Below are 27,934 nucleotides of genomic sequence, written 5' to 3'. Positions count from 1 at the left end.
GTTAATAACCCTTCTATGATTTTGTTTAATTTTTATAGATTTTCAATGTGGTTTTGATGGATTTTTCAAATAAAACAATTTTGCCCCACTAAGCGATTAGTTAATTTTTTTAAGAATCCACCTCAGCAAGCAAAATAAATTCAAAAAAATATTTGGGGAGGCATATGAAAAGGTTATCCATTTTACTGCCCCACAATGACAGCTGAAAATCAAGTATAGGTTTCTGAATTTATTTGAATTAATTCTGTTGTTGGTTGGATGCTGAAAAAAGCTTTACTCGAAGAGAAGATTTGCTCATCAAATGGATACTTTTAAAGTTCTATGATAAATCAATAAACTTTGTTTTGAGGATGGAAAAAAATATTTTTTTAAACATTAAAAAGAGTTAAAAATTTGGGATGGTACATTCCTTTTAGATTAGGTTCAAATACGATAGAAAAATTGTCTTAACCCTAAAGTTTCCTAATATCAATATTGGAGCATCCGCTCTTCGTAGGGAAGGTGAAAAGTTCGAATCTCTGCTTCATAATCAAAGACATTAAAAGTGGTTCTTACTGCTGCTATGTCAGGTGCGCAACATAAATAGTTAGATTAGGGGAATTACCTCGGCCTTAAACGGGCGCAAAAGAGCGTGCGACCATTAAATCTAGCAATTAAGCAAGCTTTGCTTCAGAATTGCACCAAATAAAGATGGGGGGGGGGGGAGGGTGGTAGGTGTTCAACTTGCAGTTTTAGGGAAATTGCGATGAAATTTATTTTATTAAACAATTCAAAGGTTATTTATGTATTTTTATCATTTCAATCTTTTTTTCTCTCCCTCTCTCTGTCTCTCTCTCTATCTATTTATCTATCTTTCTATCTATCTATCTATCTATTTATCTATTTATCCATCTATCTATCTATCCATCTATCTATCTATCTATCTATCTATCTATCTATCTATCTATCTATCTATCTATCTATCTATCTATCTATCTATCTATCTATCTATCTATCTATCTATCTATCTATCTATCTATCTATCTATCTATCTATCTATCTATCTATCTATCTATCTATCTATCTATCTATCTACTATCTATCTATCTATCTATCTATCTATCTATCTATCTATCTATCTATCTATCTATCTATCTATCTATCTATCTATCTATATATCTATCTATCTATCTATCTATCTATCTATCTATCTATCTACTATCTATCTATCTATCTATCTATTTATCTATCTATCTATCTATCTATCTATCTATCTATCTATCTATCTATCTATATATCTATCTATCTATCTGTCTATCTATCTATCTATCTATCTATCTATCTATTTATCTATCTATCTATCTATCTATCTATCTATCTATCTATCTATCTATCTATCTATCTATCTATCTATCTATCTATCTATCTATCTATCTATCTATCTATCTACCATCTATTATCTATCTATCTATCTATCTACTATATCTGCTACAGACATAATCCAATCTTCAGAAGAGAAAAAGTTTTCATTTTTTTGTAATGGATAAAAATTCTAAAAAATGAGTATATATTTTATAATCAAGGATCTAAAGAGATAAGACAATGGTCGATAAATTGATGTACATCCTCAATAATGATAAACAAAATTCTCTCCTCTGTAGATTACAATTAGTGGTTGAAACATTTTAACACTCAACTTAATGAATTAACAAATCAAAAGTCCCCAAAGTCGTTTAGCCAACGAATAAGAATATGTTATTAAAAAACTTTGGGAACTAGTGTAATGAACAGCCCATTGTCCCCTCTCTATTTATAACATTCCACAGGGTTTAAATATGGGCATTATACATAACTGAGAGATGAAATTTATAAATATCTCCATCGAAGCGGGCACAGGATGCCAGCAAACCTGGCAGGGTCATCTAGGAAAAGAGCAAATATTTTTTGACTTAAACAAAAGCAAACCAATAAAATCTCTCTCTCTATCTCTCTCTATTTCTCTCTCTCTCTCTCTCTCTCTCTCTCTCTCTCTCTCTCTCTCTCTCTCTCTCTCTCTCTATTCCACCCTCACTCTCTCTTTCTCTTTCTCTCTATCTCTTTCTCTATTTTCTCTCTCTCTTTTTTTTATTCTCTCTCTTTCCCTCTATCAATCTATCTCTCTCTTTCTATTTTCTCTCTCTCTGAATATTTATTTATTCTTTAGAAAATTTATCTAAATCCAGATGAAAACTGAATAAAGATAAACTAGCGCTTTCCCCCAAAAGTGCACGTTGAACACTGAAAAGCCCCCTTTATCCAGGGGAATACAATTGAAAGGACGGTTGTCTGTCGGGTGAATAAAAATGCCCAGTCCTTTTTAAATAAATAATTACCCTAAAACCCCAGAGAGAAAGGGGACAATGGGTTTTTCATAAACTAGTCCCCAAAGTTTTACAATAACGTTTTCTTATCAACTTTGGGGACCATAGTTAATTTTGATTGGTTGATTCATTAAGTTGAGTGTCCAAATGTTTCAATAACTAATTGTAATCTATTGATTGAAAGGGTAATTTTGTGTATTAACATTGAGGATGTACAGTATTTTATAGGCCATTGTCTTAACCTTTTAGATTTCTGCTAACTAACAAAAAAAAAAATATTAAAATAATTTTTAATAATAAGAGGGGGTGGGGGGTGTCAACGAAATATAAAAATATATTTGCCTATAACTGAAACATAAGTATTACCCCGTCCCGGATTTGAAAAATTTTGTTAAAATTTTTGCCCCCAGCCAAAATATGGTTGATTTATATATAAAAAAGACCCATGCAAAATATTTTTTCTGTATTGCAAAAATTGGGACGGTACAAGCACTGCAAAGTTTTTAAAATCTGCAAAAAACCCTGTTTTTATGGCTTTTTTGGGGCTTTTGTACCATCCCAATTTTAAAGATTTTTACAAAATTTCAATTCGAGTGTGTTGATACATATTTGAAATTTACCAAAAAAAATGGGGGCAGTCTCAATTATAACATATGAAGGTGTAGCAAGTAATCTTCCAAATACAAAATTGTCAAATTGCATACATATATAATAGGGTTGGGCCGGATACTTTTTTGGATGGATATTGGATATCTGGCTGATTTATAATTCCGGATATCCGGCAAATATATGTTATTTGGCCGGATATCCAGTTATTTGACCGGATATCCGGTTATTTGGCCGGATATCCGGTTATTTGGCCGGATATCCGGTTATTTGGTCGATGTCCTTTTATTCAGCCAGATATCCGGTAATTTGCCATATAACGATTATCTGTCATTAGAAATCAACCGGATATCCGGTATCCAGCCAAAAAAGTATCGGCCCAATCCTATTATATATGCATGCAATTGTTTCTTCTTTACAGTAAAGTTTCTGATAGATCCAGGGAATAATTCAGTTATTACCACTTAAATAAAATTAGAGGATCGACCCTTCTCTCAGGTGCCCAAGAGTTCTTTAGGAGCGTTACCGCTTGAAAGTAATATGGAGAAGCTCTTCTTGTTAAAATTAGATAATTTTTAACATTATCTTTTTATGTGTCATTATTCATTGTTTATTTCTGTTTATTTTGTATTGACTTAATGGAAAAAGATGTGTTAGCTTATAAAAGATGTTCGGTGCCTTCCCTCAAAGTGTCTTTTGATCACTGACAACCCCTTCCTCCTTATATTAACTTGCAAGGGCCCCTGGTATTATAAGTTTTATAATTGTTTTTCTAATTCATTAGGTAAACAACTTTTGAGAATTTTATTGAATTTTGATTGGTTGGTTTATTAAGTTAAGTGTATAAACGTTTCAACCGCTAAGTTTAATACAGAATGGATAGTTTTGTGTATCAAACAAATTTCATACTTATATAATAAAGGTAGGCCGGATACTTTTTTGGCCGGATACCGGATATCTGGATGATTTAAAATGCAACATATTTGGTATCCGGCAGATTACCGGATATCCGGCCGAATAACCAGATATCCGGCAAAATTACCGGATATTTGCTAGATATCTGGCCAGATGTCGGATATCCGGCATTATAAATCAGCCAGATATCCAATATCCATCCAAAAAAGTATCTGGCCCAACCCTATTATATATGTATGCAATTTGACAATTTTGTATTTGGAAGATTACTTGCTACACCTTCATATGTTATGAATGAGACTGCCCCCATTTTTTTTGGTAAATTTCAGGTATATATTAACACACTCGAATTGAAATTTTGTAAAAATCTTTAAAATTGGGATGGTACAAAAGCCCCAAAGAAGCCATAAAAACAGGGTTTTTTGCAGATTTTAAAAACTTTGCAGTGCTTGTACCGTCGCAATTTTTGCATTACAGAAAAAATATTTTGCATGGGTCATTTTTATGCATAAATCAACCATATTTTGGCTGGGGGCAAAAATTTTAACAAAATTTTTCAAATCCGGGACGGGGTAATAAGTATGTATTATAAAACTAAAAAACAGATATTTAAATTTCTTTTCCGACACAGGGATCTAAAGGGATAAGACAATGGCCGATAAATTAATGTACATTGTACATTCCCAATTATGATTTACAAAACTATGTAGATTACAATTAGTAGTTGAGTGATTTCAACACTCAATTTAAAGAATCAACCAATCAAAATATACTAGAGTACCCAAAGTTGGCAAGGCAGCGAATAAGAAAACATTATCATAAAACTTTGGGGACTAGTGTAATAAATATTCCAGTGTCCCCTCTGTATTTGATACCTTTAAGATAAGATAAGATTTATTTCCTCTAAGGTGCATATAATTAGGGCGAGTTACTAATAAACGTTACAATTTTTTATAACTAATTGATTTCTTCCTGAAAGAGAATGCATATTAATAAGGTACTAGGTTTCTTCCTGAAAGAGATTGCAAGTAAATAAAGTTCATATATTTAGCGCATATCTTTCATAACAATTAACATATTACAGTGGTTGTAATTTATTAGCAGTTTTATGTTTCGAAACACATTTTACTATTTATGTACCTAGCTCAGGGCTGTAGTGAACTACTCCTTCCCCGTTCACCTACATTTTATTTTTTACTATACGATTAATATATAATTGAACACTGAGCAAGCTAAGAAGCGAGTGGATGGCTTAACCCCGGCCGGGGTTGTTGAACCGCAGTTCTGCGCGGCGCTTACCAAGTTGTTTCTGAGCTTAGAAATAGAAATAATTGTAACAAACAGGATAAAGTTACATAATTAAGACATATATAAGTTACTATACTAAGGTATGCTGAATATACCATCTAACAATTGTTCCACTAGAATCCTTACGGGGTTTCCAAAAATAAGACCAATACAATTAGGTTATTGGTGCCATGGAAGTTAACCATGTTTTTATTCCCGTTATAAACTGCGACCCTCACCGCCCTAGCGTTCCCGGATTAAAAGATTAGATGAATTGAGTATTTTTAATCCAGTGGGATTTAATCCCACAATTCTTTGGTACCCGCTAACTTATTTCCGACCCGACACTTTATTCCTACATTCCTGGTGGCATTTTTATATAAGAATAAGAATAAATTTGCATATTATGTGTTTTACGTTAAGTAAAAACTTGAGGGCTTGATGGATTTTTAGCCACATTCTAGACTTAGGATTGCAATAACAAGGAATACATGTGCACGGTAGGCGTGCATATGTACCTATTATGAATATTAACAAGTTAGATAAATTTAAAACTTTTTGAAAAGAAAACCAAATAAAAATATTATAGATACTAATTAAAGAAAAACTGATTTAAGAGAGAGTTTTTTATTATGAAAGTAGTGACGCGTGCATAGACAGTTTTTACATTATCGTGTTGTATATCTTGGGCTAGGTAAGTTGTAGAGTGGCTTTGTGACTTTGGGATGTAATTTTTATTTAAGTTTGGTATTAAGATTGTGTTTTTGTATAATTCAATTTAAAGGAGAAGGTATTTATGAAAACTACTATTTTAGAAACACATCAGTTTAGTACTATTGTTCTTAAAGTGAAGATTCTTGTATAAAAGATATTAAGGACTTGGAGAAGATTGTGACCGAAGACAATAAGTCTATACTTAAAGGAGAAAGAGAGTAAGGATAAGAATAAGAGAAAGGACAAAGAGGATAAGGACAGGGATGGCGAGTACGGCGATCGGGCGGCTGCGCACCAGAGTGCTGTCCGCGGCGGCCAGTCCGTGGCGTGCCCTGTCTGAGCGTTTATCAAACGCTTCTTTGCTAGCTGAGTTTTATCTCTGGGAAGTTCAGTGTCATCCAATTATGTATTTAGTAGTTGCTTCGCCCCTTGCCACCAAGGAAGGGCGGAAGAGGTCAGAACAATAGCTTAAAACCATACCCAGAAATTATAAACTAAAAATTACAAGCAATTCGGAGCAGCGATTTCTGAGATATTTTTCTTCAGACAAAAAAACTTACTACTTTGTGTCAAAGGAAAAAATATATCTTTAAAAATCACGTAGCAATCTATCTCTCTATCTATCTATCTATCTATCTATCTATCTATCTATCTATCTATCTATCTATCTATCTATCTATCTACCTATCTATCTATCTATCTATCTATCTATCTATCTATCTATCTATCTATCTATCTATCTATCTATCTATCTATCTATCTATCTATCTACCTATCTATCTATCTATCTATCTATCTATCTATCTATCTATCTATCTATCTATCTATCTATCTATCTATCTATCTATCTATCTATCTATCTATCTATCTATCTATCTATCTATCTATCTATCTATCTATCTATCTATCTATCTATCTATCTATCTATCTATCTATCTATCTATCTATCTATCTATCTATCTATCTATCTAATTTCTCTGATTCTCACATGTTGCTATTCTTCTTAATATTTCCATTTTCTGACTCGAAATGAAAGGAAACTGTCACCGGCTCTGCAGGGATCTTAAGGGATAAGACAATGGACGATAAATTGATATGTACATTCCCAAATATAGTAAACCTTATCTTATGCAGATTAAAATTGACGGGTTAAGAAAAAAAAGAAAAATTCGGCCATTTTTTGAAAAAGCAAAGCTTTTCTATAATTAGGGTCGTTCCGTACGTCCGTCCGTCCATGACGTCTTTTTTCGTTAATTCAGGCGTGTTAGAGTTTATATGGTGATTTCTGTTGTAGTTAGGTACGATTTAGAGAGCCTAGCAACTGTATAATCTTTACTAGAATGTCCGTACGTCCATTTCAAACATGTTGATTCTTAACATTTTAGCAACAAAATTATGTGATATTATTATCCGATTGATCTGATTTTTGGAGTACTGACTCATAGGAAAACAAAGTACAATTTTATAAGCGAAACATCTCTATAATCAAGTCCTAAAAATGTAAGTATGTCCTGAAACATCATCCTATATTTAAGTAGATTTTCAAAAAATTTTTTTACAATTTTGTTTCGGCTTTTATACATTAGTATTCTGATTATACAGTTCTGACACTCTACAAGTGTTAATATTTGTTTGTTCTACCGTTTCAGAACTTCTCTTGTTTATTACAAATTTTGATAGGAAAGTGCAGTGATTTTTCATGTCATCCATCCTATTATAAAAGTAACAGGATCCGTGTGTGTGTGTGTGTGTTTGTATGTTTAAACCAAAGGATCTCTCTAACTGCTGAATAGATATGGTTCTCCTTTACAATGTAGCTTCTCATAGGTTCTGAGAAGGCTTATAACTAAGGAGAGGGAAATCGCCCCTAGAAAGGAAAAAACAAAAAAAATGCCTCAAGAGACCACCATGTTTTTAAAGTATAAAATACAAAGGGGGGCGGGGTCGACTTCTCCCCTCCCCCCCTCACCGAATCTCAAGTGCACCTAGAGGCCTCTAATGGCGTAGCGATAAATTTATGTACATACCCAAGTTTGGTAAACAAAATTACCATTCATATGAATTCAAATTACTAGTTTTTACCAAAAAAGTCCCCAAAGTTCAAAACCGATTAATATCAGCTGGATTAGAACCAGTTCAAGGCTATACTGAAAAAACATGTATAGCATCGTATTACAGACAATTTTTCACTATTATTAAAACGAAAATCTTAAAATTAATACAGGTTTTGTTAGGCCTGGCCTTCGGCCCCTCGTAGCTAACAAAACTGGTTATAATCTTATATTTTTTTATTATAATATCTGCGGAAAGGTGTCTAAACTACAATGTGATAAATAAATATTACATTCCAATGTCCCCTCCCTCCCTGATGGTGCTATAAATGCAGGGAGGGAGGGGACATTAGGCTGTTTATTACACTAGTCCCCAAAGTTTTAAAATAACGTTTTCTAATTCGTTGGCTCAGTAACTTTGGGGACTTTTGTTGTTTTTTAATTGGTTGGTTCATTAAGTTGAGTACCCAAACGTTGTAACCAATAATTGTAATATACAAAAGGGATAATTTTGATTATCATCATTGGGGATGTACATCAATTTATCGGACATTGTCCCCTCTCTACCTGGTAGTGCTCTAAATGTAGGGACAAGGGAATGCTATTCTGATAAACAAATCTAAATGAAACTCACATACATGACTAAAGCAAACTATATCACCGGATTCCCCATAAGGTTTCGTGATTTTTTGTTGTTGAATTGTTGGTTAGACTGGCTACCCCTGTATAAATGTAAGAAAGAGAGAATAAGGGATTTAAATAAAATAGTTATTTCTCGCATTGTATTATAAAAAGCTTTCCGCGGATATAGAATGTACAATTGTAAGATTAAAACCAGTTTTTTAGCCCTGAGGTGCCAAAGGCACAGTCTAAAAAGAACTGGTTTTAATCATATGATTGTACATTTTATATTTGTAGAAAGCTGGATATAATACGATACTAGACATAGTTTTTTCGTATGGATGAGAACCGGTTCTTATCCACCCGATTTGAGTAAATACGAGAAAATCATATATCCTATTTTAAAAAGTAGTAAGATTTTTTTCTGTCTTTAACAAAGGATCTTGCTATGGTTATCCTTTACAATGTAGCTTCTTTTAGGTCCTGGGAAGGTTTATAACTATTATGGGGGAGGTTACCACCACCCTTCCAAGAGAAATCGCCTCTAGAAAAAGAAACACCACCAATTTATTTTACTTTTTCATTTTAATACAACAGATCTATAGTATAGATGTATGGGTATTATCCTCTTAGGAAATTTTTCTCAAAATTTGACAATTTTTATACCCCCCCCCCAAAAAAAAAATGGCCCCCTGGCCTGCCTAGCCGCGTGCGCTCGGCCCCCTAGCCTGCCTAGCCGCGGGTCCCCTAGCTATATAACCTAACCTAGCCTAACCTAACCCAGTCATTTAGTCGGGGGGGGGGGGGGGGGGGGTATAAAATTGAAAAAAATTGAAAAAAAAGAGGATAACGCCAAAGTATGTACAGATTACTACCTCCCTCCTTTTTTTAATGACCCTTTTGTCTGCAAGGAAATTGTTTTCTGCTACTTGGCTGTGTTATTAATCCCGTTACCAATGTTTGATTTTCAAAGACCTTCCCTCTAGTGTTTTGTAGTGAAATGTCTGTGCGTCCTTTTTAACAACTGGAGAGGGGGGGGGGGTGGCATGAATTTCTCAGCTACCATCCAAGATACAGTGCCGAAACTTTTGGTATTAAATAGTATTAAATACCTGTATTATAACCGCTTTAAACTATCCGTTGGCTCAAAAACTTTAGGGAATTGAATTTTAATTAGTTGCTTCCAAACTAATAACTTTAAACTAATAATTTAAATAGAAGTCAATTTTGTTCATCATCATTGGGTATGTACATTTATGTATCCTTCATTGTCTTATCCCTTAATATCCCTGGCTAACCGTCCAGGGATCTAAAGGGATAAGACATTGACCGATAAATTAATGTACATCCCAAATGATGATACATAAAATTACCCCTTCTGTAGATTAAAATAAAAGCTTGAAAAGTATGAACACTCATCAACAATCAAAATTTACTAAAAGTCCCCAAAAGTTCTTGTAAGAATTAGAGGACTAGTGTAACAAACAGCCCATTGTCCCCTCTCTCTCAGCTTGTACCCAATATTTAAATGTAAACAAAGATCAGCTGATTGTAAAGCATAATACGATTAGTGTGCGATTGCCGCGTAAAATTATATAATTAAAAATATCGTCTCTCTCTCTGGTAACTATATTAGTTTTTCCTAAAATATGTCCCCCTCCCGGCCTTACAAGGAGAAACGTCAAATCAAAATCAGATAATTTTATGACAAACACACTAGTGTAGTTACATAGATAGATAGATAGATAGATAGATAGATAGATAGGTAGATAGATAGATATATAGATAGATATATATAGATAGATATATATATGTATATATATATATATATATAGATAGATAGATAGATAGATAGATAGATAGATAGATAGATAGATAGATAGATAGATAGATAGATAGATAGATAGATAGATAGATAGATAGATAGATAGATAGATAGATAGATAGATAGATAGATAGATAGATAGATAGATAGATAGATAGATAGATAGATAGATAGATAGATAGATAGATAGATAGATAGATAGATAGATAGATAGATAGATATATAGATAGATAGATAGATAGATAGATAGATAGATAGATAGATAGATAGATAGATAGATAGATAGATAGATAGATAGATAGATAGATAGATAGATAGATAGATAGATAGATAGATAGATAGATAGATAGATAGATAGATAGATAGATAGATAGATAGATAGATAGATAGATAGATAGATAGATAGATAGATAGATATATAGATAGATAGATAGATAGATAGATAAATAGATAGATAGATAGATAGATAGATAGATAGATAGATAGATAGATAGATAGATAAATAGATAGATATTTAGATAGATAGATAGACAGATAGATGAAAAGAAGAGTTGCTACGCTTCAAAAATGATTGCATAATTTTACGTTTCATGTGTCGTAATCAAATAAATCAATTTCTAATAATGGATTTATTTGGTACTACTTTGGTACTTTGGGTACTACTACTAGTTTAATTATACAGTGTCCCCTCCCTTCCTACCTCCTTTTTTAAACAGGGATCTAAAGGGATAAGACAATGGCCGATAAATTGATGTACATCTCCTATGATGATACTCAAAATAACTCCTTCTGTAGAATAAAATGATTGAATATTGATGTTTGCACTAACCTATCAAAAAGTACCCAAAGTTATGAGCCAAATATTAAGAATATAAAACTTTGGGTACTAGTATAATTATACAGTCCCCTCCCCCCTTCTCCATAGTGTATGCAAACATGGATCTAAAGGGATAAGACAATGGCCGATAAATTGATGTACATCCCAAATGATGATACACAAAATAACTCCTTCTGTAGTAATTATAATGCTGTTTGCACTAAAACCCTAAAGTACCCAAAGTTTTAATCGAAATATTAAGAATATAAAACTTTGGGTACCAGTATAATTTTACAGTATTCCACCATCATCCATAGTGCAAACCTGGTTATAAATATTTGGTTCCATTATATTTTATTTACTAGAGGCTACGCCCCCTAGAGGCCTCTAGGGGCACTTAAGGTAGGAGGGGGAAAAGTCGAACTCATTCTATTTTAAATTTGAGTTTCAAAAGAGTAAAAAAAACCTCCCCAAAAATAGTTTAAAACCTTCCCATGACCTATAAGATGTTTCACTGTAAAGGAGAACCATATCGGGTTGGTGGTTGCGAGATCCTTCGCTACAGACAAAAAAGCTTGCTACTTAACATAATAGGTTTTACTAGTGAAGGCCTCTAGGGGCACTTAAGGTGGTGGGAGTTTCAAACCACATTTTTTATATTTTAATTTCCCAGGAAAGAAAAAAATTTAGGGTTGAAATTTTTTGGGGGGCAGTGGTACCCTCCCCCAAAATGGCTATGAATCTTTCCAGGACCTGTGCAAAGCTACACTGTAAAGGAGAATCGTATTGGTTAAAAGATGAGCGAGATCCTTTGGTACAGACAGAAAGACAAACTGAGATGCTGTTACTTTTTAGGGTTAAGTTGATTCTTAAACCTTAGAGAGTTCCAGATATATGTGGATAAAGATAGAAAGATAGAAAGAGAGATAGATAGATAGATAGATAGATAGATAGATAGATAGATAGATAGATAGATAAGTAGATATATAGATAGATAGATAGATATATAGATAGATAGATAGATAGATAGATAGATAGATAGATAGATAGATAGATAGATAGATAGATAGATAGATAGATAGATAGATAGATAGATAGATAGATAGATAGATAGATAGATAGATAGATAGATAGATAGATAGATAGATAGATAGATAGATAGATAGATAGTTAGATAGATAGATAGATAGATAGATAGATGGATAAATAGATAGATATATAGATAGATAGATAGATAATGAAATAAATTGTGAAGTACGGACATACGGACTTTTAAAATTGCAGAGTAGCCTCGCCTCTAAAAAAGAACTGTAGTATATATAACTATAATTAGATTAGCAATGGTTCTGTATATTATTCTAGGTTCTAGAAATATATAACACTCTAGTATCACATAAGATTGATTGATTGATTGATTAGCCATAGCTTCTTAGGGTTTGGACCTAATTAGTCATGGAGTAGACTCTAGTGTCACATAAGATTAATTGGGTATAGTCCCTTTCGTAACGTCGAACCTTATGGGACGATTCTTCGTATTTTTTACAGTAGCTTTTCTCATATTTCTAGCCCCTGCTCTAAACCTGCGGGTGTGGCTATCACCTAACCCAATATAACCTAACCTAAAATAACCTATAAAAGCCATTTTAAAAATACCACAAATGGCCCCTTATGGGGCGATGTTACGAAAGCAACTATTCTCAATTAATTGATTGATTGATTAGCCATAGTTTTTTAGGGTTTGGACCTAATTAGTCATGGAGTAGGCTGAGACACTTTTGTATAGCCACTAGGGCTATCAAGCTCTACACTAAAGCACATTATGACTTGACCCGCTATCTCATGAGAGCTATTCATTATTACCTCACCCTCGCCGAGGATGGCGGGTGTCCCAAATGAAGTCACCGTAATGAATGATGCTCTCCGCAGAAGAGCTTGGGATAGTGTAGTATTGATACTATGTATGTATGTGACTATTGAGTATCCAAACCTACTCAATAATCCCCTTCTTACACAACCAGGAAGAGTTGCGTGATTATTATTGTTATTGAGAAATTTAAGTCAACACTTGTAGAATTAAACTCAAACTCTCACCATCGTAGTGTATGGAGTCACAAATGCATAGTACCTTACCTCATGAGGGCTGAGTCTCCTTAAATTTTTTTATGTCATCTTGAGAATTCAGAGCACCATCCGCGTATAATGGAAAATCCAAGGACATTAGTTTAAGTAACATTCAGACAACCAACCCTTTGATTGCACAACCTTTGACTTATAAGTCCCAACTTTGCATGGTGATGAGTTGCACCCGTTTTGGGCCAGGGTATTCTCCCTACTCTCAATATTTATGTTGTGCACCTGACATAGCAGCAGTAGGAACTATTTTTAACATCTTTCGGTACAGACAGACACAGATCCTGTCCCCAAAGTTTTTTTTACAATGTTTTCTTATTCATTGGCTTAACAACTTTGTGGACTTTTCTTGAATTTTGAATGGTTGGATCAATAAGTTGAATGTTTACAAACGTTTCAACGACTAATTTTAATAATTTTGTGCATCATCATTGGGGGATTACATCAATTTATCGGCCACTGTCTTTCCCTTTATATACCTATATGACACTCAAGTTTTACAGAGTTCTTAGGAATATCATTGTAATCCGATGATACACCACCGATATGTGCATGTCACAATAAAACAACCAAAAAAATTGTTGTTTAAAAACATGTTTAAAATGGGCGTACGGACATTCTGGTAATGATTATAGAGTTGCTACGCTTTCTAAATCGTACTTACGTACTACAGGAATCACCATGCAAAGTTTGAAGTCGATAGGACAATTCTAGCATGCCTAAATTAAAGAAAAAACCTATCTGTTTCAGACGGACGGACGTACCCTATATATAGAAAAGCTTCGATTTTAATAACAACAAAATTTGAAGAAATACTGATAAAAAGAAGTGTCGGAAGTGAATAATCAAAATATAAATGTATAGTCGAAACAAAATTGTAAAAGTAAATGTAAATTTGTTGAAAAATGCTTAAATACAGGATAATATTTAAGGACATACTTACATTTTTAGGACTTGATTATAGAATGCTTCGCTTATAACATTGTACTTTGTTGTCCTAGGAATCAGTATGTAAAAAATAGATCAATTGGATAATTATACGACATAAAAATTTGCTCTTAAAAAACTCAAAAAATAAACATGTTTTAAATGAACGTACGGACTTTCTGGTAACGATTATAGTGTTGCTACGCTTTCTAAATCGTACCTGACTACTACAGGAATCACCATACAAAGTTTGAAGTTAATGGGACAATTCTAACACACCCAAATTAACATAAAAAGCTATCCTATAAAACTTGTTGTTAAAAACTTTAAAATATACATGTTTAAAATGGACGTACAGACATTCTGGTAATGATTATAGAGTTGCTACGCTTTATAAATCGTACCTGACTACTACAGGAATCACCATGCAATGTTTGAAGTTGATAGGACAACTCTAACATACTTAAATCAACATAAAAAGCTATCCTATAAAACTTGTTATTAAAAACTAAAAAATCTACATGTTTAAAATGGACGTTTGGACTTTCTGGTAACGATTTGTAGTTAAAAAAAAAAGGGCGTACAGAAATTCTGGTAACGATTATAGTGTTGCTACGCTTTCTAAATCGTACCTAACTACTACAGGAATCAAGATATTTTGGATCTAGTGCAGTTCATGGTAAACTATTCATGGTAATGATTATCTCCAAAAAACTATGAACTATAAAGGCTGCTAGCTGCCAAACGGCTGAACGTACATATAATGCCCGCACACTGTGTTAAGCGGCATAAAATCCATATTGGTCCAGCAGTTAGAGTTGAGTGCACAAACGCTTCAACCACTATTTTCAGTCCACAGAATTAAGGGGTAATTGTGTGTATCATTATTTGGGATGTACATTAATTTATCGGCCATTGTCTTATCCCTTTAGATCGCTGGATTATTGTACTATAACAATATGATATTGATTGTGGGTTAGTATGGGGGGTATCTTTACCAAGGATGTGCTAAAAATGGATTGCCTATTTCTTCCCTAATTTCCAAAGTTGTACAGCAGACAACTCAATTATTACTAACGCTATTTTCAGCTACTCTGGTCAAAGGGAAAAGCGATAAAATGTATAAACGATTTATACATTATACATTCAAAATTCAAATTTTAAGCTAGTAGTAAATATTGAGATAGGACACGGAGGCTGGGTACACTTTCGGAAACTAAAATTCAGTACATCAAGTAGAGCAATATAATATCACTATGGCTCTTGCTAGTCAGGAGAATATTTAGAACTAAATTGTTGGAAAACTTGAGCTCAGCGATAGACTGTAAAGAGTTGTGCATGTTTATGGGCCAAAACATTAACTAGGCCAACAGCATGCATGCACGCTAGTGAAACAGTGTATAATATCCAAAAAAATGTCTCCATACATCACAAATGACCAATGATAGGCCAGTATACAATTTACCAATTACAATTACAATTACTGGCTTATCATTGGTCATTTAAAGTGTATGACGTCATTTTAAATGGAAACCATACGCTGTTTCCCATGGGTTTAAGGCTATAACCTAACTTCACTCCTTTACTTATAGGAACTAATGTGGAATATTATTAACCCCTATAAAAGATATGTACAGGGATCTTAAGGGATAAGACAATGGACGATAAATTAATAAACTTCCCCAATGATAATGAACAAAAATTACCCAATGGTTATTATTGTTTCAAAAGTTTGGAGACAATCAATCAGAATTCAAAGTATCCAAAGTTTTACGAATACATAATGGGACTTTAACTATGGGTACCCCCCCCCCCCCCCCATCCCTGGATATGTTATAAGAGTGTGTATGGACTGCAAATGATTTCCGGATAAGGAGGAAAAGATCAGGGAGTAAGGGAGGGGACAATGGGCAATTAATTCAATTTAAGAGTTATCGCTGAAAGACTATGAAATCCAGATTAATCCGGAAAATATGAAGGAAATTGTAAAGGGAGAGGCAGAAAACTATAAAATAAGAAAAGAGTTCCAAGAAAAAAACATTCATTTGAAAATTAGATTACAAGCACATCAGACTGACATAATCATTCTGTAATTAATAACTATAAAAATCTCCCTGGAACCCATTCAACCCATCGCCCAATAACCCAAAATTTAATTGGGTTCTTAGAATGGTTATTAAACAAATATCACAATAAAGTTTTATCTATGAAATGATATTTTCTGGAGAGAAAAAAATTGTTAAAACCAGCCACATCATAACAAATTAAGTTTATTGATACTTTTCTGCTAAATATTCAAAACTAACACACGAGTTGCGGCATTGGTTGCGCAAGTACCCAAAGTCAGCCAGAAACTGCTAAATTCTTGTACATTCCCTTTAAGCCAGTACCCAAAGTCTGAGACTCGAAAAAATTGAATATTCGATCCATTGTCCCCTCCTACTTCCTGAGAAAAGAGAGAGAGAGAGAGAGAGAGGACAATGAGCTGTTTATTACACTAGTCACCAAAGTTTTATAATAACTTTTTTCATACTCGTCGGCTTAACAACTTTTAATTGGTTCGTTTATTAAGTTGAGTGTTCAAACGTTTCAAACACTAATTTTACGTTACAGAGGGGTAATTTTGTGTATCATCATTGGGGATGTATATAAATTCATCGGCCATTGTCTAATTCCTTTAGATTTCTGAACTATCTATTTCTCTAACTATCTTTACAACTAACTAATTAAAATTCTATGATATTATATGTTTATGTTTAATTTTGGCTGCAAATAATATAATTATAGTCAAAGATCTATAGGGATAAGACAATGGACGATAAATTTATGTGCCCGATTTAATTACCTCTTCTGTAGATTAAAATTAATGGTAGAAAGTTTGGACATTAATAGCTTGTAGCAACAAATCATAATAGAATAAAAATACCCAAAGTTTTAAAGCTAGCTAAAGAACGTGTTGATAAAACTTTGGGTACCTGTAATTTACAGTCCAATGTCACCTCCCCCCTCTAAGTTTAATCTTATTTTCATAAGTCTGAAATAAATGGACAAATTTTCGATTGAGTTTAACTCAAAGTCAAGAAAATAAAACATTATTATAACCGGTTCTACCCCATCCCTTATTCATTTAGAAATGCTTCAGATTGGAAGGGTGACGCAAATTTCAGATCCCAGATTTCGCGATTTGAAAAAAATATCTTTTATTATAGCGAATTGAATAATCAGGCAAGCATCAATTTTATCTAATAGAGAAAAATAGTATATCAAATAGTGAAAACTGAGATCTGAAAATAGCGTTTACCTTCCAACCTGACGCATGACGGCGTATGACCGGAAGACGTTGCATTAATTTGTCTACTATCAAATTTTCGGTTTAGAAATGGTGTGGGGGGGGGGGGTGACATAACCCAAAAATTTGACGTTGGATGGGCTTAGTAGTTTTTTTTAAAAGCGAAGCTTTTCTATAATTAGTGTCGGCCCGTACGTCCGAACGCCATACCGTTTCAGAGCTTCGCTTTTATGGATGTTGGTAATTTATTTAGAAATAGTAAGGAAGAGTATTGGAGGGGGGGGGGGAGTGATTCCTGCGTTATAAAACATTTTGATTGTGATATTCTAACACTTAATAATCATGAAAAATTTTACGAAAAAACAAATTAACAAATATCTAGTCCCTATATCTATGTATCTTATGGTAGAGAGGGAGGGGTCATTGGGCTGTTTAATTAACTAGTCCCCAAAGTTATATAAGAATGTTCTTATTAATTGGCTTAACAACTAGGGAACTTTTATTGAGTTTTGATTGGTTGGTTTATTAAGTTGAGTGTTCAAACGTTTCAAACACTAATTTTATGTTACAGAGGGGGTAATTTTGTGTATCATCATTGGGGATGTATATCAATTTATCGGCCATTGTCTTATCCCTTTAGATCCTTCTGAACACTGGGACCCAAAGTATTTTATCATTTATTTTTGGGTACTTATATTTAATCCTAATTTACTACCAGTATCCAAAATTTTCCTCCATTTTGATCATTATCATTGGTGATGTATATAAAATCATCTGCCATTGTCTTATCCCATTAGTTCAAGTAAATGGAAGTTAAAATAAATTTTCTTTATTCTAATCTTGAAGTTTTATCCAAATAGTGGTTCTAATAAAAAGGGACAAAGCGCCTGAAAGTAATTTAATTAATATCCTTTGGATTAGAACCGGTTCTCATCCATACGAAAAAATGTGTCTAGCAAAGTATTTTATCCAGTTTTCTACAAATATATATAAAAATGTACAACCATAAGATTAAAACCAGTTTTTTAGCCCGTGCCTTCGGCTTCTCGGGGCTAAAAAAACTGTTTTAAATCTTATACTTTTATATCCAGTTTTCTACGAATATGAAAATGTACAATCATAAGATTAAAACCAGTTTCTTAGCCCGTGCCTTCGGCTTCTCGGAGCTAAAGAAACTGCATTAATCCTTTTATACATTTTATATACGCGGAAAAATGTTTATAATACGATGGAGAAATAACTATTCTCGTATTCATTCGAATCCGGTGGATAGGAACCGGTTCTCATCAATAAGAAAAAACTATGTCTAGCATCGTATTATAAACGGCTTTCTACGAATATAAAAATGTACAATCATAAGATTAAAACCAGTTTTTTTAGCCCGTGCCTTTGGTACCTGGGGGCTAAAAAACTGGTTTTAATCTTATAATTGTACATTCTATATCCGCGGAAAGTCGTTTATAATACGATGAAAGAAATAACTATTATCGTATTTTTATAATATTGATCATGCTGGAACAGGTATTTCAAATATTTTGTCAATGTTAGATCACATGGGATTTTTCATTTACCCTTTGGAGGCGAAGAAGGTAAAATTTTAAAAAAATGGAAACCTATGAAAATACAAAAGATAATATTGTCGCATTTTTAAATCATACTGTAATTCTAACCAATGAGTTTAAGCTACAGAAGGGGTTATTTTGTTTATCATGATTTCAATTTCTTGTCTATTATCTTATCCCTTAAGATCTCCATATATAAGAGCTATATTATAGCCATTGCTTTATAAACCATAAGTACATCTCCCCCTGATTAACCTTATCCAAAAGCTGGTCAACTTGGGTCCTTTTCAAGGTTCTTTTAACACAGAAGCTAAACTTGCCATGGTAGCTGAACACGTAGTTCAAATCTAGGCCCAACACCACATCATAACTAAAGACGTTACAAATGGTTCCTACTGCTACTATGTCAGGTGCGTGACATAAATGCCTTGGCCCAAAACAGACGCAACGTACTACCATGAATGATTAGGACTTCTCAGACAAAGGCCGTGCAATCAAAGGGTTGGTTTTCTGATGGATGTTACTTGGGTATTAGAGTATCCCATTCCATTACAAGTGGATGATGCTCTGAATTCTCTAGATGATCACTTAAAAATCGAAGAAGAATCCCAACCCTTACAAGGTAGGGTAAGACAAAAGCTGTGTATAATCATACGTAAAAAAGTTAGGGTTCTAGCCAACTCCATGCAAGCTTATACAAATAATGAAATTAATTAAAAATAAATCATAAAATCAATATGTGGTTTTCAGCTGTTGTTGTTGTTGGGGGGGGGGGGGGGAACATATAGTAAAATTAACAATATCTCAATTTGTGCCCCAAATATTATTTATGATTTATGTCACTTGTTTATTATACTTATACCTGCCTCCATGCACCTTGAAACATATGTCTTTATTTCTTAGAATTTAAATGGGTATTGGGTTATGCAACAGACAATCAACCCTTTGATTACACAACCCTTGTTTGCAAGTCTTTATTGAGTTGCCTCTGTTTATTGGCCAATTCATTCCTCCTTCTTTTACTATTGATGTGATAATGTGCATAGACTAGCAAAAGAAGTTATAACATACAACCTATAATTAGATAAAAATCCTAAGCTGCTAAGCTTTCATTCTCTGAATCAAATGATTTACATGGTAATATGGTTGTACATCCTTCAGACAACCAACAAGACCTTTGCTGTGAAGTCCTAACTGTGCATGGTAATGAGTTGTGTTTGTTTTGAGCCAAGGCATTCACCCTTCCATAGCTAATTATTTTGAACATATGACCAGCAGTAGTAACTATGTTTGATATTATTAGTTATGACATGGTGTTGGGCCAAAAATTAGAACCTATCATCTTTCTAACAAGTATATGGGTTACGCAACGTGTTATGTCACAGTTGTTAAGTGTCAGATAGCAAGACAATATATCTATGGACACACTGAAGTAAAGAAAAACCTGAAAAACAATGTTTTTGATGGAGATTGCATCTTAAACCAAGAGAATACTTTGATTGTCAGAAAGTCAGACAAATGTTTGTACAGGATTTAAAAAGAAAAAAAGCTTAATTTTTTATTGAGATTGTGCCTTTTTTTTGCAGAACATGTTTAGTGTAAGACCATCAGACATAGATATTGGTAAAACCTAAGTAAAAAGTAGACCACAAACTGGAAAGCTATGTTTTTTTTTATGGTGATTGCGCCTTTTCCAGCAGAAACTTGGAGTGTAAGACAAACAGTGTAAATACAGAGAATGGGTATATTATTAGTTTGATTACACACCACATTTTCAGTTTCTCTTATAAAGTGAAACTTGCAGCAGGCTAAAATAACAATTCCGCCTTTGGCCCACTATTAACCATTCCTTCCCCTCCTACTGCATGAAAAAAAAATGTTCCATGTTAGCAAGCTAAATTGACAACAATTTTTCCACTGTTATAATATCCATGTATATCTTACATGCAATAAACTGAGTTACCCTTAGATAAAGAAGACTCCAAGCTGGAGTGCTTTCTTTTTGATGCAAAATTGAACCTTGCATTGAATAATTTATGTCAGTATTTTAATTCAATTTTCTAACCCAGGAATGGGTTGACTCAAAATTGAAACAGAGACAATTATCAATCTATCTATCAATCTATCATTCTATCAATCTATCTATCAATCTATCTATCAATCTATCTATCAATCTATCTATCAATCTATCTATCAATCTATCTATCAATCTATCTATCAATCTATCTATCAATCTATCTATCAATCTATCTATCAATCTATCTATCAATCTATCTATCAATCTATCTATCAATCTATCTATAAATCTATCTATCAATCTATCTATCAATCTATCTATCAATCTATCTATCAATCTATCTATCAATCTATCTATCAATCTATCTATCAATCTATCTATCAATCTATCTATCAATCTATCTATCAATCTATCTATCAATCTATCTATCAATCTATCTATCAATCTATCTATCAATCTATCTATCAATCTATCTATCAATCTATCTATCAATCTATCTATCAATCTATCTATCAATCTATCTATCAATCTATCTATCAATCTATCTATCAATCTATCTATCAATCTATCTATCAATCTATCTATCAATCTATCTATCAATCTATCTATCAATCTATCTATCAATCTATCTATCAATCTATCTATCAATCTATCTATCAATCTATCTATCTATCTATCTATCTATCTATCTATCTATCTATCTATCTATCTATCTATCTATCTATCTATCTATCTATCTATCTATCTATCTATCTATCTATCTATCTATCTATCTATCTATCAATCTATCTATCTATCTTTCTATCAATCCATCTATCAATTTAACAATTTATCAATCTATCAATCTATCTATCAATTTATCTATCTATTTGCCACCCAGCCTAATTATGTTTATAATCTATCTATGCATACTTACATTAATTGTATCTATCTATGTATGTACATTATATCAAAAACAAAATGAAAAATGAAAATACCCCCCACGTAATTGTAGATTCTATTTACAAGAAATATGTATAATGTACACATATGAACAAAAAAATGTATGAAAGACTATACTTATAAGTAGCGCTCAATAAAAATGCAAATATTTTTTGTCAAATAAGGGTTAGAAAAATTAATAGTTATTTCTCGTATCGTATTATAAACGGCTTTCCGCGGATATAGAATGTACAATTATAAGATAAGATTAAAACTAGTTTTAATCTTATGATTGTACATTTCTATATTCGTAGAAAACTGGATATAATACGATGCTAGACATAGTTTTTTCGTATGGATGAGAACCGGTTCCTATCCACCGGATTCAAATGAATACGAGAAAAATGTTTACTTCTAGCATTGTATATAGACAGCTGAAGCGTGGTCTAAAAATCTAATTTTAATCATATGATTGTACATTTTTATATTCGCAGAAAACTGGATATAAAACAATGCTAGATATAATTTTGTCGTTTGGATGAAACTTTCAAAATTTTCATTTACTTATAATGTCATTCTAAAATGCCTATATCTTTTTTGTTATTGAAACTGAAGGGTTTAAATTTTTTAATGATTTTACTTGTGGCTGTCATTCAGCAGTTAAAGCAGTGAATTTCTTGCGGTCACCCTTGAACTAAAATCAAACAAACTGAAATTATATTATCTGAATTTTTAAGTGATAAAACTGTAAATACTGAGAAATTTATACAAGTTAAAATTATATGTAGTAGATTATATGAACTTAAATTATACATATAAATTAACAGGATGTGTGTTTGTCTGTGTGTCTGTTTGTACTGAAGGATCTTGCTAACCATTTAACCAATTGGGTTCTCCTTAACAGGGTAGCTTCTCATAGGTCCCGGGAAGGTTTATAACTTTTTTGGGTGAGGGAACCATCACCCACACAAGAAAAATAATTTTTTTTTACGTAGAGACTTGAACGCTACATAGAAAAACAAAACATTTAAAGTGCCACTAGAGGCCTCTAGGGGCATAGCTGATAGTTATATGTGTTAGATTATATGAAATAAAATTATTCAGACCAAAATTTTATAAACATATATTAAATGAACTGAAATTATATAAGCTATATTGAAATTATAAAAACTGATTAGATAATAGTGTATGCAATATAAATTTACCTTCAAATAATTAACGCATAAAAAAGTATGATATTATGCAGCTTATACCAACAATGAAATTAATTCGGAATCACAAAACCTATTCATATCTTTCAGCTGCCTTTGGGGGGCAAAACATTGTAAAATTGAAGACCCTTACATTTGCCCCCCAAATATTATTTTAGATTTATTTTGCTTGTTGGTTATACCTTATACTTGGTTATTATGGAAGGGAGCTAAAAAAAAGATTAGCATATTTTGAGTTTTTCTGGACCCAAATCTGGTGTGAATGGATAATTTGTTTACCAACACTGAGTAAACAATCATTAAACATTTATACATCTATCTATCTATATAACTAATCTAAATATCTATCTATCTATCTACAATACTCTAAATATCTGTCTACCTATCTATCGATTTATCTATCCATCTACCTATCTATTGATTTATCTATCTATCTAATCACCTATGAATTAATCTATCTATAATTAATAATTTAAATATCTATCTATCTGACTATCTATCTAGATACTAATCTCAATATCTATACTAATCTAAATATCTATCTTTACTAATCTAAATATCTATCTATTTATTGCCACTAATATTCCCACTCCTCAACTAAATTTCCCACGCCTCAACAAGTTTTCCATGCCTCCACTAATATACCCACATCTAAACTAATATTTCCATACCTCAACTAAATTTTCCCACGCCTCAACTAATATTCCCACGGTATTTCAGGTATTACTAAGAATGCCCAATAAAGAGGAAGAAAACGGAGCTTTCAGCGTTCCCCTACTTTCCAAATCAGAGGTAGGTTACAAAAATACAGACAGGCAGACAAACAGACAGACATACATAAAGACAGACAGACAGATAGACATACAGGTAGACAGACAGACAGATAGACAGACAGACAGATAGACAGACAGACAGATAGACATACAGGTAGACAGACAGACAGATAGACAGACAGACAGATAGACAGACAGGCAGATAGACATACAGGTAGACAGACAGACAGATAGACAGACAGACATAAAGACAGACAGACAGATAGACATACAGGTAGACAGACAGACAGATAGACAGACAGACAGATAGACAGACAGACAGATAGACATACAGGTAGACAGACATACAGATAGACAGACAGACAGATAGACATACAGGTAGACAGACAGACAGATAGACAGACAGACAGATAGACATACAAGTTACAAAAATACAGACAGGCAGACAAATAGACAAACATACATAAAGACAGACAGACAGATAGACATACAGGTAGACAGACAGACAGATAGACAGACAGACAGATATACATACAGGTAGACAGACAGACAGATAGACAGACAGACAGATAGACATACAGGTAGACAGACAGACAGATAGACAGACAGACAGATAGACAGACAGACAGATAGACGTACAGGTAGACAGACAGACAGATATACATACATACAGACAAACAGACAGCAGACATACAAATAGATAGATAGATAGATAGATGTATAGATGGATGGATATATAGATCTTGTTGCTTTTCCGCCAATAATTCTAATATCAATAAGGGAAAATTTTGTTTATCTTCATTTATTCTGTCATTGTCTTTTCCCTTAAGATTCATTATTCTATCTATAATACTTTTTATCTATCTATCTATCCTAGAATCTATATATCTCAAACTTAAAATATTTAGTCTGTTTTCATCAGGGATCTTAAGGGATAAGACATTGGGTGATAAATTGATAAACAATGATGATACACAAAATTTTAAATTATCCCTTCATTGGTATAAAATTTAAACATTTCTTGTGCAAGATTTAACAAAAATACCAAGTTTAAAGCCAACAAATGAACAAAAACACATTTACAAAACTTTAGGTACCAGAGTAATTTTCAGTCCAATGTACCCTCCCTCCCTCTCTGTTGAGTCTGTTTTCACAAAAGTTTTCATAATTTTTCTTTGTGTGAAAAGTTTTTAGATAAAAATTCAACTCAAACAAAAGACAATTATGTCCATACTATACTTAAAGGGATGTTCAATCACAGTACAATTGGTGTGCGATTGCCGCGTAAAATATTGTAATTCAAAATGTCGTCTTTTTGTGTTGAATTAATATTATGAATTAATAATTTAAACCAATATTATTTTGTTACAGTTGCTTTGCATAAGGGATCTAAAGAGATAAGATAATGGCTAATAAATTGATGAACATCCCCAATGATGATACACAAAATCACCTATCCTATTTCTTGAATTGCTTCGAAACCGATTAATATCCATTTGATTAGGACCGGTTCTAAGCTATACTGAAAAATTATGTCTAGCATCGTATTATGTCTAGTTTTCTGTGAATGGAAAAATGTACAATGATAAGATTAAAACCAGTTTTTTAACCCATGCCTCCAGCATCTTGGGGCAACAAAAACTGGTTTTAATTTTATAATTTTACATTTTATTATTGTTCATTGTCATTCCCTTAAGATCCCTTATACTATATTAAAAAAAACTGTTAGCATTATGAATAAATATGTATTAGCGTCTTTGTCCCTAGAGCCCTTTTGGGGCCCTTCAGGTTGGGGGAGGGAATGGGGAAGTCGACACTCCCCCCTTATTGAATTCTATTTTTATAAAACTTGGTTTGGGGGATGGGTATTTTCTTTAGGGGTAATTTCCCCTGAGAGGATGGTGGTACCCTCTTCCAAAATAGCCCAAGACCTATAAGAAGCTACATTGTAAAAGAGAACCATATCATTTAAGCAGATCAGCGAGATCATATGGCACAGACAGACACACAGACACTCAGAGATCCTGTTACTTTTATGTAGGGATAATCTGAGCTGGATCTTTAAATGTGTAGCCGTTGCCATAGTCGTGGCCAGAGGTACAGCCACTAACGTAATAGCGATCTTTAAGTCAGATTAACCACGCATTGCCGTGGCCACAAGAAAACAATGCGATCTTTAAATCATATTGGCAACGCATAGTCGTAGCTGTGGCCCTGGCTGACCACGCTAAAAGTGGCTACACTAGCTTAGCATTGCGGTGTGTAGCCATAAAGACATAACTTTTGATATTTTAATAACTAATTAAAATATTTTATTTCGAAACTATCATAAAAACATATTAATTGTGGTTTTCATAGATAATAAAATAAAAGTAAATTATAAAAGTTAGGATGTAGATTATTTATATGATGTATAAAATAACGTACGGGCATGGAATGATTAGTTAATATTGAACCGTCACACATGGGTATTGGGTAATAAAGTAGGTATGTTGCCTGTGTTACATAAAGAGACAGTTTTTAGGAAATTAATATAATAAAACTATAAATATAATTAAATTAAATTCTTTTGGGGATTTATTACTGCAATATAATTGATAAGGTTGGAATATAATTACATTTTTAAAATTTTAGTAATAGAATGTATTTCTTTATTTATATTAAATTAATTGGACTCTCCCTTTATCTTGTGTGTATTGGCTGCTTATCCAGCCCTGCTAGGCTATTAAGATTCCACTACTCTCCCGCCAAATGGCCGGACGTGCCATGTCGTGCTGTGCCGTGCCCCGTCACGATATAGGCCATACCAGCCATACCAACTACATTGGATCTTGCCCTTATAATAATACGTAAATATTGCAAAGCTTTAAAATGTATTATTAAAATAGTGATTTTGAATAAAAAAAACTTCAAAAATTATAAATAATAATTTATTTTTTGGGTGGGCCATACAAGATTTTAGATATCCATATTTCTAGCTATAGCCGGCAATGCACTGCTGTAAAATCATTTAAAAATCCATGTTTTATTAGCAGCACTGTGGCAACGACTACAGCTACAGCTACAACTATGTCTACGACTACGGCAACGGCAACGGTTATGGCTATGGCAACGGCTACAGCTACGGCAGCGGCAACGCCAACGGCTACACATTTAAAGATCCAGCTCTGGATAACAGGAAACACCACTAGAGTTTTTTGTGTTAGAACAAATACAGTCAAACGTCCAAAAAGTAACAGGATCTGTGTATTTATGTCTATACTGAAAGAAATCGCTAACCGCTGAACCGATATGGTTCTCCTTTACAGTATAGCCTCACATATGTCTTGGAAAGGTTTATAACTATTTTAGGGGAGGTACCACCACCCTCCCAAGAGAAATAGCACATAGAACCTCTCCCCCCCCCCCTAAAAAAACAAACATATTTTTTTGCTCATTCCTTTTAGAACTATAATTGAAAATAGGGTGGGTCGCCACCACCCCTCTGAAGGGGTTTCAAGGACCACTTGTGGCCACTAGTGGAGTAGCGCTAGTATACATAAAAATAAAATAGATAGATAGATAGATAATTGAATAGGTCAGTACTGAATGTCAGGAATCTTAAGGGATAAGACAATGTCCAATAATTAATGAGGTAATAGTCCCTTTCATAACATCGCCCCATAAGGGGTGGTTCGTCGTATTTTAAAATGACTTTTATAGGTATTTTAGGTTAGGTTAGGTTATATTGGGTTAGGTGATTGCCACACAGGGTTAGGTAATTGGCCCGCAGGGGTTAGAGCCCCCCCGCAGGGGCTAGAAATAGGAGAAAAGCTACTGTGAAAATACAAAGAATCGCCCCATAAGGTGTGATGTTACGAAAGGGACTATACCCAATAATGATCATAATTACCCCACCTGTAGATCAAAACTATTAGTGAATTGTTTGT

The 27,934-nt window shown here is 33.2% G+C and overlaps 1 protein-coding gene across 5 annotated transcripts in view; it reads left to right on the top strand.

The window, feature by feature from the left end:
• Nucleotides 1-27,934, top strand: part of LOC145307188 (potassium voltage-gated channel subfamily B member 2-like) — a 212,482-nt gene that overhangs the window by 20,982 nt on the left and 163,566 nt on the right. For all 5 annotated transcript variants that reach the window (XM_080149550.1, XM_080149552.1, XM_080149551.1 and 2 more), the window contains exon 3: nucleotides 23,953-24,024. In XM_080149550.1, the coding sequence (XP_080005676.1) occupies nucleotides 23,965-24,024 (60 nt within the window). In that variant the 5' untranslated portion in view covers nucleotides 23,953-23,964. The remainder of the gene's footprint in view (nucleotides 1-23,952; nucleotides 24,025-27,934) is intronic.

The sequence above is a fragment of the Acartia tonsa genome, chromosome 15, assembly GCF_053477335.1.
Source record: "Acartia tonsa isolate MP-2025a chromosome 15, ASM5347733v1, whole genome shotgun sequence".
Classification (NCBI taxonomy): domain Eukaryota; kingdom Metazoa; phylum Arthropoda; class Copepoda; order Calanoida; family Acartiidae; genus Acartia; species Acartia tonsa.
The sequence above is the reverse complement of the archived record's forward strand: the minus strand, read 5'-3'. Positions and strand labels throughout refer to the sequence as shown.